The following is a 13,052-nucleotide window of genomic DNA, read 5'->3' as shown; positions in this document are numbered from 1 at the left end:
CGTGAAATCGCCTAGTCTTTCTAACTCAATTTCCTTTAGAAAAGAAAGGTTGAAGCTGAGACAATAAAAATTACAAAGTAAAATAGAAACAGATATTATCTCAGGACTCACAGAGAGATTCTATAGTGTGTCTAGACTGAAGAAATAAAGAATTGATGGAAGTTTAACTTTCTTCTGAAAAAACAAAAAGCAGCTCTAACAGCTGTTTGGTGGTGGCTGGTCATGCTGATAGCCACTTAATGTAAGCAATTTCACAAAACATCAACATCAGAAAAGGTCGCTTTGTGTCCGTCATAGAGCGAGATGAAAATAAGACCCTCCTATAATTTTTTTATATAATTATGTCTGCCTTAGTCATCTAGTGCTGCTATAACAGAGATACCACAAGGGGATGGCTTTAACAAAGAGAAATTTATTTTCTCACAGTCTAGTTGGCTAGAAGTCCAAATTCAGGGTGTCAGCTCCAGAGGAAAGCTTTCTCTCTCTGTGGGCTTTGGAGGAAGGTCTTTCTTGTCAATTTTCCCCTGAACTAGGAGCTTCTCTGCACAGGGACCACAGGTCTAAAGGACGAGCTCTATTCCCGGTGCTTCTTTTTTTGGTTGTATGAGGTCCCCCACTTTCTGCTTGCTTTTCTTTCTTTTTAACTCTTATAAGTCAAAAAGTGGTGCAGGCCATACCCCAGGGAAACTCGCTTTACATTGGATCAGTGATATGACCTTAGTAAAGGTATTACAATCCCACGCCAATCCTCTTTAACATAAAATTACAATCACAAAATAGAGGGCAACCACAGAATACTGGGAATCATGGCCTAACCAAGTTGATACATACGTTTTTGGGGGGATAATTCAATCCATGACAATGTCTGAACAGAGAAAAGAGAACAAAAATACCAAATGTCTCCTTCTCCCAGCTAGTATGAGTGACTAGAGCTATTTTATTAACGAAAAAATATTTATACCCCTCCTGTGATGAGTACACAAAACACATGGAATGTCTGAAAGCTTCACTCTGCTTTGCGGAGCCTATCACTTACGATTTAATCTCTCACCTGTACAGGCCAGAATTAAACAGATGATATCAGCGAATATCAGCTGTATGCTTGAGGCTTCCTAAATTCTCCGACAAAACTCTACTACTTCCTCTAACACCAAGCCTCTTTTCCTTTCCTAGAATTGATACATTCTTCCATGTGAAGTACAGTTGATAGATTCAGCTAATCTCCCCAATATGATCATCTCTCTGTGGAGTTTTTACTCTCTCCTGTTCTTTTTGCTTCAGCAGCTCTCTGCCTCTTTCAAATACAGTAGGTGATATCTAGATTATACGTAGATACCACCTTGTCATAAGTGGGAGCATTACACTGCTGCCAGTTACTCCCTCCCATCTGGAAGTGGAAGTACGAAATCTACATTTAGAATGAGGTTTTATACAATGGCCTTCTACAGCACTGGTATGATTTCATCAATATTAGATCTACCACTAATTTTCTTGAATTTGATTCTGCCAATGCATTTTTCATTTATATGCACATTGTATTTCAGCCAGCTTTGTGTGAGTCTGTGTCATTACCTTAGCCAGTTCTCTCATGGTTCCTGCTGCTGTTTTACAGAATTCATTGCTATACTATCAGTCAGGATAGGCTAAGTCGTGCTGAGGTAACATGCTCCCACTCCTAAATCTCCATGTGTTAAAGAATCAAAGGTTTACTTCTTGTTCAGACTATATAACTATGCAGGCTCTTGGGGTGAAGGGAGACTCTATTGCAGTCAATCAGGGGTCTATTCTAAAGAAGGCACTAGCATTTTATGACATGATAGCCTAACAAAAATCTTCAGGGTACAAAAAAGGAGGGAGAGAGAACATGGAGCAGCACTTAATCACTCTTATTTTCTCCCTTAATTGATGCAGGTCACATCTACAAATATTAGACTTGCCAAAGCAGGTCATATGGTCAAGTCTAACTGCACAAGACTGGACATTTGTGGTCCTTCCATATTCTTGGAAGAAAAAGAGAACTGGAAATATTGGTAAATGCCAGTAATTACTACCCCAAGTATATTAAGCAGATTTTTCTATTTCTCACCTTCTAATTACAGAAAAACATATTTTTGAGTTGTATGTTCTTCTTTTGAAAAATCTTCAGGAAAATTCTTTTTCTTCCTGTAATTACATTTCCAAAGATTCAACTTGCTATAGATGCCGTTATTAATTTTTGTATTTCTTTATATTATTTTAGTTTCTTAACGTACAATAGTACCATCGGTTCCTGATCATATGCCACCTCTTGAAATAGTTGAATAGCAATGAACTCTTTTTGGTATAATGACTGTGTATTCATTCCATTTTCTTTTGATGCTTCCTGCGTCTTTTAGTATTTTCCCCATGGAATTCTTCACTATTGCAACTCGAGGCTTGAATTTTTTCTTCAGTTCTTTCAGCTTGAGAAACGCCGAGCGTGTTCTTCTCTTTTGTTTTTCCATCTCCAGCTCTTTGCACATGTCATTATAATACTTTATCTTCTCGAGAGGCCCTTTGAAATCTTCTGTTCAGTTCTTTTACTTCATCAATTCTTCCTTTTGTTTTAGCTGCTCGGCGATCAAGAGCAACTTTCAGAGTCTCCTCTGGCATCCATCTTGGTCTTTTCTTTCTTTCCTGTCTTTTCGGTGACCTCTTGCTCTCTTCTTCTACGATGTCCTTGATGTCATTCCACAATTCGTCTGGTCTTCAGTCACTAGTGTTCAATGCATCAAATCTGTTCTTGAGATGGTCTCTAAACTCAGGTGGGATATACTCAAGGTCATATTTTGGCTCTCGCGGACATGCTCTGATTTTCTTCAGTTTCAGCTTGAACTTGCATATGAGCAATTGATGGTCTGTTCCACAGTCGGCCCCTGGCCTTGTTCTGACTGATGATATTGAGCTTTTCCATCGTCTCTTTCCACAGATGTAGTCAATTTGATTTCTGTGTGTTCCATCTGGCCAGGTCCATGTGTATAGTTGCCGTTTATGTTGGTGAAAGAAGGTATTTGCAATGAAGAAGTCGTTGCTCTTGCAAAATTCTATCATTCGATCTCTGACATTGTTTCTATCACCAAGGCCATATTTTCCAACTACTGATCCTTCTTCTTTGTTTCCAACTTTTGCATTCCAATCGCCAGTAATTATCAATGTATCTTGATTGCATGTTCGATAAATTTCAGACTGAAGCAGATGATAAAATCTTCTATTTCTTCATCTTTGGCCCTAGTGGTTGGTACATAAATTTCAATAAGAGTCGTATTAACTGGTCTTCCTTGTAGGCATATGGATATTATCCTATCACTGACAGCGTTGTACTTCAGGATAGATCTTGAAACATTCTTTTTGATGATGAATGCAACACCATTCCTCTTCAAGTTGTCATTCCCAGCATGGTATGCTATGTGATTGTCCTATTCAAAATGGCCAATACCAGTCCATTTCAGCTCAGCCTAGGATGTCGATGTTTATGTGTTCCATTTCATTTTTGACAATTTCCAATTTCCTTAGATTCATACTTCGTACATTCCAGGTTCTGATTATTAATGGATGTTTGCAGCTGTTTCTTCTCATTTTGAATAGTGCCACATCAGCAAATGAAGGTCCTGAAAGCTTTACACCATCCACATCATTAAGGTTGACTCTACTTTGAGGAGGCAGCTTTTCCCCAGTAATTATACCAAAAAGAATTAGTCGATATTCAACCATGTCAAGAGGTGGCATATGATCAGAAACCAATGGTACTGAAGGAAGAAGTTCAAGCTGCTCTGAAGGCATTGGTGAAAAGCAAGACTCCAGGAATTGATGGAATATCAATTGAGATGTTTCAACAAACAGATGCAGCGCTGGAGGTGCTCACTCATCTATGAAAAGAAATATGGAAGACAGCTTCCTGGCCAACTGACTGGAAGAGATCCATATTTATGCCTATTCCCAAGAAAGGTGATCCAACCAAATGTGGAAATTATAGAACAATATTATTAATATCACATGCAAGCAAAATTTTGCTGAAGTTTGTTCGAAAATGGCTGCAGCAGTGTATCGACAGGGAACTGCTAGAAATCAGGCTGGTTTCAGAAGAGGAAGTGGAACCAGGGATATCACTGCTGATGTCAGATGGATCCTGGCTGAAAGCAGAGAATACCAGAAGGTTGTGTACCTGTGTTTTATTGACTATTCAAAGGCATTCGACTGTGTGGATCATAACAAACTGTGGATAACACTGTGAAGAAGGGGAATTCCCAAACACTTAATTGTGCTAATGAGGAACCTGTACATAGATCAAAAGGCAGCTATTTAGACAGAACAAGGGGATGCTGATTGGTTTAAAGTCAGGAAAGGTGTGGGTCAGGGTTGTATTCTTTCACCATACCTATTTAATCTGTAAGCCGAACAAATAATACGAGAGGCTGTACTATATGAAGAAGAACGGGGCATGAGGATTGGAGGAAGACTCATTAACAACCTGCATTCTGCAGATGACACAACCTTCCTTGCTGAAGTGAAGAGGACTTGAAGCACTTACTAATAAAGATCAAAGACCACCACCTTCGGTATGGATTACACCTCAACATAAAGAAAACAAAAATCCTCACAAGTGGACCAATGAGCAACATCATGAGAAACAGAGAAAAGATTGAAGTTGTCAAGGATTTCATTTTACTTGGATCCACAATCAACAGCCATGGAAGCAGCAGTCAAAAAATCAAAAGATACGTTGCATTGGGCAAATCTGCTGCAAAGGACCTCTTCAAAGTGTTGAAGAGCAAAGATGTCACCCTGAGGACTAAGGTGAGCCTGACCCAAGCCATGGTATTTTCAATCACATCACATGCATGTGAAAGCTGGACAATGAATAAGGAAGACCGAAGAAGAGTTGATGCCTTTGAATTGTGGTGTTGGTGAAGAATATTGAATACACCATTGGACTGCCAAAAGAACGAACAAATCTGTCTTGGAAGAAGTACAACCAGAATGCTCCTTAGAGGCCAGGATGGCAAGACTGCATCTTACATATTTTGGACATGTTGTCAGGAGGGATCAGTCCCTGGAGAAGGACATCATGCTTGGCAGAGTACAGGGTTAGTGGAAAAGAGGAAGACCCTCAACAGGTGGATTGACACAGTGGCTGCAACAATGAGCTCAAGCATAACAATGTAAGGATAGCGCAGGACTGGGCAGTGTTTCGTTCTCTTGTGCATAGGGTCACTATGACTCAGAACCGACTCGACGGCACCTAACAACAACAATGTACAATAGATAAGCTCCTGTTCTGTCTACCTGGGTAAATATAGCTTTCTTATCTTTTCTAGGTCAGAAGGCTCTGAGTACCAGACTAGTTTGACTTGATTTTTCTTATGTCTGTTTATTCAACTGATCTGGGATAGTCTCTTAATCTATTTTCAAATTTCTAAAAAAAAAAAAAAAACTGTACCCTTTGGATATTCTTTTAAAAAATATGGTACATAAATATCTATTTTATCCTGTTTACAATATTTTTGTCAGAATCAACTATGAAATTTAGAAGCACATTCTGTATTTCTCTATGACCTATTTTGGTCATGCAGTAGAAGTTCTATACACATCAATTGATAATGAACCAGTTTTAACTAAAGTAAGAAAGAGACCATAACTCTGGCAGACTCACTTGAATGCATTTTTAAATGACTCCCTCCTTTACAGGTCAATATTTTGCCTTATGTTTATTACAAAAGTGGGAATAAGATGACTTCTTTCCACTCTTTTAATGAAGATATGGCAAAGTATTTTTGTTTGACTGTCTTTAAAATCTTGTCCCAGCTTCTGGGATATTTATTATATATTATTCCAAAGTGCCTAACCCCCCATATGAATTAATATGTAACCCCTTAGAAACCCTGGTGGTGTAGTGGTTAAGTGCTATGTCTGCTAATCAAAGAGTTGGCAGTTCGAATCTGCCAGGAGCTCCTTGGAAACTCTATGGGGCAGTTCTACTCTGTCCTATAGGGTCGCTATGAGTCAGAATCGGCTCAACGGCACTGGGTTTGTTTTTTTGTTTTTTTTTTTTAGCATCATATTCTTAGCCTTAACAACCTATATCACCAACCATGGGTTTCTCAGGACTTAGGATTCTGTCCTTCCATTTTTCTGTAACTAAATAGCCACATACAACTAGACACATGTAGATGTTCATAAATATTTATTTTTGAAGTCAGGCACAATTACTCTCTGCTTTCTGTATTCCATGGCCTCTTCTCTTCCCCTGGGTTGTACGTTCTAAATTTTGAATCATGATCTGTTATGGGGAGCTTTCTGAATCGAAATTTACTCAAATGAAAATAGAAACAATAATAGTAACTACATCATAGCATTCTGGTAAGAGATACATGTGTTAATATAAGTTCATTGTTTAGAACAGCAAATACTAAAAAGAGTAATATATTATCATTATTTTATTTCCAAAATCTTGTCACCAAAACTGACTATAATCTCTGAGCAAATTTCATTCTGTTGTTTCCATATTCCCTATGATGCCCCAGAAAATGCTACAATTTAAAAACGATCTGGCTTAATTACTTATCTCTGACTAACAGGGAAATTTTGAGATGAGTCGTTTAACAATTCTACATATCCAACTATTCATCTGAAAACTAGAAAAACTAGTCTCTGTAGGGCTACCTAGATGATTAAACAATGCACATGAGAGGATTTTGTAAACATGCAATACTTACAGAATCCAATACAGTAATTAATATCCTTAAACTCAAAGGCTTCACTTGTCATACTCACCTTTGCTCCACTGACTTTTTCTAGACAGTAAACTCATTCTTATGAGTATATGGAGGAAATATGAATTCTAAGACAGACCCTCCATGATCTTGACTGGTTAGCTTCCTTTCTTGAAGAAAATCCTCAAAACTTGCTCCCTAATTTGCTTGGTCCTGACCCCATAGATTACAGGATTGAGGGCTGGGGGTACAACCACGTACAAATTGGCCAGGAAGATATGGATATATCGGGGGACATTGTGGCCAAAACGGTGTGTCAAAAAAGAGAAGAACGCTGGTGTGAAAAAAGCTAAGATAACACCAATGTGAGAGCCACAAGTGTTGAGAGCTTTGAGTCGGGCCTCCCAGGAGGGCAGGTGGAAAACGGCATGGAGGATCCTGACATAGGACAGAACAATAAGGAGCACATCTGATAATAAAATAGACATATCCCCAAGGCCGAACCTTATGTTGACTTTGATGCTAGCACAGGCCAGGCGGGCAATGCCCATGTGCTCACAATAGCTATGAGGGATGATATAGCGCTCACAGAAGGGCAGCCTCAGGAGAAGAAACAGCAATGGAACAACCATACACAGGCTCCGCAGGATAGCTATGCCTGCAACGACGCCGATGATTTTGCTCGTGAGGATCATGGTGTAGCGAAGGGGTTTACAAATGGCAATGTAGCGGTCAAAGGCCATGGCCACAAGCACAACGCTCTCCATGGCAGTGAAGAAGTGGATGAAGAACATCTGGGAAAGGCAACATCCAAAAGATATATCCCTGAGGCTAAACCAGAAGATGCCCAGCATTTTGGGGATGGTGGCTGTGGAGAGGCCCAGGTCGATGGAGTCCAACATGGCCAGGAAGTAGTACATGGGCTCATGGAGACTGTTCTCAGTCTGGATCACAAACAGAACAACGGCATTCCCCAGGAGCGCAACAAGATACACAAATAAAAATGGGAATCCAATCCAGATGTGCACATCTTCTAGCCCTGGGATCCCCACTAGGAGGAATGAAGAAGGATAAAACTGGGTGTCATTAAGCACTGACATTCTTCCTGCCCAAATTAGATGTTCTGGCATGCCAGAGACAGTTCTTGGCTTCCAATTAGTGATTCTTGCTCCACTTCCTTCTTTTTTCCGGATTCCTTTTAAAATGCAAAATAACCTTGTAATATTCCTTTTCTCCCATTCAATTGTTATCCAAACTTTTCTGCCATCTTTACTTGAGCATCGGATGGCTCCAGGAATAGAGCCAGCCTCACTCTTTCCAAGATCATTTCCACCCATAAAAGGTTGAACAAGAGATGAATGGTAAGGAATCAAGAATAAAACAAATGAGCATAACAAAGGTCTCTGTTCTTTCCATCTGTTGTTGTTATATACAGTGCATTTAACATACATGAAGAATGCATGTAATCCAACCCATTCTCTTAGGGGACTGCTTGAGGACCTTTAAAATATATATGTTCAAGTGTGTGTGTATGTGTGTTTGTGTGTGTGTATTCTTTGAACTATCTGATTCTGAACGCAGAGATCACCAATTCCCTTGTGTTTATTCATATACCTAAAATAATTCGTGACATATGCAAGCTCAAATAAAATGTTTGTTAAGTGAATGAGTGATGGAGGGAAGGCAGAAGAACAACCAGTCATGCTCCAGATGATTAGCAGCACAATTTCCATCTTAACTAGGTCTTCCAAAAGTCATCTTCATCTGGAATATTTTGGAACATGAAAAAAAAAAAAAAAGAAGCATTTTAAACAGGACTTTTAAAGTTAGGCTGAATTTGTGTTTATGAACTGTTTTAAATTGAGATGGTAATGGTCCCACAATTCATTGAATCCACAAAATCTCAAATTCATTTAAAAAACTGTCTTTGTAGGTATCAGTTAGGGATACTTAGAAAGTTTCCAAATTTCCTGAGCTACCCCCTGTAACCCCCACGTGTCTGTCAGTTTCTCATACTGTGGGGGCAAGGATGGTGAGACTGCATCTTACATACTTTGGACATGTTGTCAGGAGGGATCAGTCCCTGGAGAAGGGCATCATGCTTGGTAAAGTACAGGGTCAGTGGAAAAGAGGAAGCCCCTCATTGAGATGGATTGAAACAGTGGCTGCCACAATGAGCTCAAGCATAACGATTGTAAGCATGGGACAGGCCTGGGAAGTGTTTTGTTCTGTGGTACATAGGGTTGCTATAAGTCAGAACCTAATAACAACAACATACCCTGTTTAAAGCCTACCTAAACTAACGCTACTTATATATGGAAAAGGTGTATCATTTTGAGATTCTTTTAAGATTAGAGTCCAACAAAGTAGCCCTCTCGCCCAGATCTTTGTGTCTTTCTGGATATTCTCTCTTCAACACTAAATAAATAGGAATTTATTAAGTGATTTTTTTATATGGCAACTAGCTTGAGTGTCAAATGTTGAATATATTTATTGTGAAGTAATATCTTGAGGCAATCAAGATACAAGTTCATTATTGGGTAGCTACACCTGAGTTGAAATAATTTTGCAAACTGTGTAGAAGTGATAGGCTTTGAAGATGCCTGGAAATTAGGGTAGTTCATATCTGAATGCCACCCATTGGAGATGGATACGTAGAAATGGCATCATACCCTTCTTTAACTCCAGATAAGATCAGCCTCTAGCAAAGAATGTGGTCTATCTGGGGCCTAAGAAGCAAGGTAGAAATGAGAAATAATTTGGGACAGTGTATCAAAAACAGTGAAGCAGTTGCTGAAGCAGAGAAAGAGATATTACAGGAAAAAGTGATTTCTCTTCTCAGTTCTGTACCAGAAAACTGTCAGATATAAAGGATCAATAAGAGAGGTGGGGAAGGACCATTCACAGTTCATTTTAGCAAATATTTATTGACTTCCTGATATGTACTAGACCTTGGATTAAGGAATTTGAATAGAAAATTTGAATAAGACTTTGCTCATGCTCTCACAAGGTAATGAGGGAGGAATAAAAGAAACAATGATATTTGAATAAAATATTGTGTTATGATAGAAAAATAAAGAAAAAAATTGTGGGTATGGGTTAGGACAAAAACAAAAAGCTTCATGGAGGAGGTAAAATGAATCAAAGATTTAACTATTTTTTATAGAGAAAGAAGTACGGGAAGTTTATTCAAGGTAGAGAGAAGAGCACGTATGAATGGAGAATAGGAAGAAAAATTATCAGTGGCCCTCTTTTGCAGGGTAAGCTCATTGTTTTGCTGTCTAGGTCCTGAACTCTATGGCCCTGTATACAACCTTGTCCAGATTCTGGATATTGAAGAGTATCTAGATCACTCTCAATACCTGCCTAGCACCTGAGGTCTTAGAAATATTATTTTTTTCCAAAGTTCCAAAGCAAAGAAGACCATCCTATTCTTCCTGATGATTTTCTAGAAGGGGTCCCCAGAATTGGTTCCCTTCTGAGTATCAAAATAACCATATTTCCCACTTGATCAACAGTGAGCAAAGCAGCCAATCATTTATTCATTCCACAAGTACATACAGATCTATTCTATTCTAGCAACATATATTCATATATCCTCCAATCTTTGCCAGGTATAGTGATGAGCCTGAGACCTAGCTTCTTCTCAGTGAGACCACAACTTCTAATGTTCTAATTTCCTGAAAATAACTTACTCCAAATGGTCATTTTTTTCAATTTTTCATCTTGTTACTCTACCATATTCTGCAGCATCCCACCACACACACCCTTTGACCTAAGTACATAAACACCATCTTATGTGCTGTAACCGATGAAGATAAGGAGAAGAGACTCTCAACCAGGGCAATTTTCCCCCCAGGGGACATTGGACAATGCCTGGGGATATTTTTAGTTGTCAAAACGGGGGGAAGTGCTGCTAGAATCTACTGGATAAAGGCCAGGGATGCTGCTAAACGTCCTACAATTCATAGGCTAGCCATCCAGGACAAAGAACTATCTGGCCAAAAATGTCCGTAGTGCCATGCCGAGGATGAAAAACCCTGCTATACACCTTTATATCTGACGTCTTTCTAATTCCTAGTCTCATAATAGATGCTGCTGTGAAACCATCTTAACTATTTGCACATTATTCCATTTCTCAGCTGCCTTCTCACCGGAGTGTTTGCTTCTTTTAAAAACAAGCAAAAACAAAAGCAAAAAAAAAAAAAAAAAAAAATACCAACATTCACGGCCGTGCTCCACAATTCATTCATTCATGAGTTCCTTTTTTAAAAAACATACTTGTTGATCTCAAATATTAGGCCAGGCAATGTGATAAGTACAGAGAAAACATAGTCTTTGATCTCTTGATGGTCACATTTAGTCTCCAGTATATATAGGGTCACCATGAATCAGAATCGACTCAATGGCAGTGAGTGTGGTATAAGAAGAGAAAAAACAGCTGATTTATACATAATTTGCTTCTGCTCCTCACCTACGGCTGCATGTGTGGGATTATGGATACAAAGAAATACATACATAGCTAGGAACTTGTGTGTAGCTATGGTAGTCTGTGGGTATAAAATTTGCTATGCTCAAATCTTGCCTGGGCTCTTCCTTCCCCTCCCCAAATCTCAATTATACACTTACTTGTCCACCTTAACTCTTTTCTACCTTAATGTGAACTCATTCTCCTTCTCTCAAGCTATTTCCCACCACTCAACCGGAATAACACAGCCTTACCTTGATTTCCAAATTTCTCTGAAAGGATGGACTTTTAAAACATCATCTGAGATCTCTCTGGGATTACACTTTCTTTCTTAATCAAGGAATAGGCATTTATATTGGTCCTGTAGCCCTACAACCACTAGGATGGGGACTGTGTTCTCCCTGGGTTTCTGGCAAAGGCTAAGTGATATTCACTGGAGACTTCTCCTAAGAAACTTCCCTCCATACACTGGAACTAAAGGGCAAGAATCCTCTACTCTTTCCCATCCAAAGAAAGACTGCATTTTCTGCTTTCCAGGTTAAAAACCTAAGATCCTGGTTAACACCTGGGCTGTTAAGATAATTCTCTGCCATCTTCTTCAATGGCCCACTCTATCAATCTTCCCTTGCTATTTTTTTTCTAAATCATCTCTATCATAGCTTAAATCTTGATATATCTATAATCCTTTTGCCCTATTCCTTTTGAACTATTTAGGTGAATGACTTGCTCAAGCAACAAAGATGGGAGGAGTCAACCTCCTACAGAGAAGGAAACTCACTAAGAGGAGCCTAACTTTATACTTAGCATTTTTCCTCCAGATATTTAATGATTATAGGAGCAGAGAAAAAAGCTGAGGAAGAGAGCAGTGTTAAATCATTCAGAAGCAAGGAAACTTGCAGCGTTTTGTTAAATTATCAGTGCTAGATGGAAAAAAAATGCATTTAGGGGCTTTTTTAGCCAGTACTTGAAGAACCAAGATCACAGAGTGAAAACAGGCACAAAGAAGTGAAGCCAAATATCTATACCACCTTTCTTCTAGAGCCATTTCCTGATTCTTAATCTGTGTAGGGCAAGTAGAGAAAGCAGACGAAAAGCAGAGCATAGTTATGGCTGTCTTAAGGTGCTAATAAGACAAAGATTAGTGTTCAGGACATACCAAGGAGGATGGAGCATAATAAAAATCCCTGGAAAGTTACGTAACAACAGATTTCTCATCAGAAACTATGGAGGCCAGAAAGGAGTGGGATGATATTTTTAAAGTGCTGGAAGAAAAAGAAAAAAAAAATCAACCCGGAATGCTATATCCAGCAAAACTATCTTTCAAAAATCAAGGAGAAGTTATGGTATTTCCAAATAAACAAAGGTAGAGAAGGTTCTTTGCTAATAGATATGCCTCCATAAGAAATGCTAAGAAATGCTAAAGGGAGTGAAACGAGAGGATGAAATGAGAGGACATTACACGGTAACCGTAAGCCATATGAAGAAATAAAAAACCAGTAAAAGTGGATATATACATAAATATAAAAGTCAGTATTATTTTATTTTGTTTTCTAACTCTTTTTTCCCCACATAATTCAAAAGATGAATGCATACAACAAAGATTATAAATCTATGTTAATGGGTACACAATGTGTGTGTGTGTGTATGTATACTTTGTGACAGGAACAACATAAAGGGGGGAAATGGAGCTATGTAGGAGCAGAGATTTTATATGATATTGAAACTAAATTGGTATCAATTCCAACTAAATTGTTGTAGATTTAGGATGTTATTGTGAGTCCCAGGGTAACCACTAAGAAAATATCTTAAAACTGCATACACAAAAGTTTAACTGTTTCCCCTTCCAGGGTAGAAGC

General features: G+C 38.7%; 1 protein-coding gene across 1 annotated transcript; it reads right to left on the bottom strand.

Annotated features, from left to right (window-relative positions):
- Positions 1-6,886: 6,886 nt before the first annotated feature.
- LOC126079088 (olfactory receptor 52E8) lies at positions 6,887-7,831 on the bottom strand. Its single transcript, XM_049890020.1, has one exon. It carries the CDS (start codon positions 7,826-7,828, stop codon positions 6,887-6,889), a length of 942 nt encoding a protein of 313 aa, XP_049745977.1. The 5' UTR covers positions 7,829-7,831.
- Between the last annotated feature and the right edge of the window lie 5,221 nt (positions 7,832-13,052).

This window comes from Elephas maximus, chromosome 7 (assembly GCF_024166365.1).
Source record: "Elephas maximus indicus isolate mEleMax1 chromosome 7, mEleMax1 primary haplotype, whole genome shotgun sequence".
Classification (NCBI taxonomy): domain Eukaryota; kingdom Metazoa; phylum Chordata; class Mammalia; order Proboscidea; family Elephantidae; genus Elephas; species Elephas maximus.
Note: the sequence above shows the minus strand (reverse complement) of the source record. Positions and strands in the feature narration are given on the sequence as shown.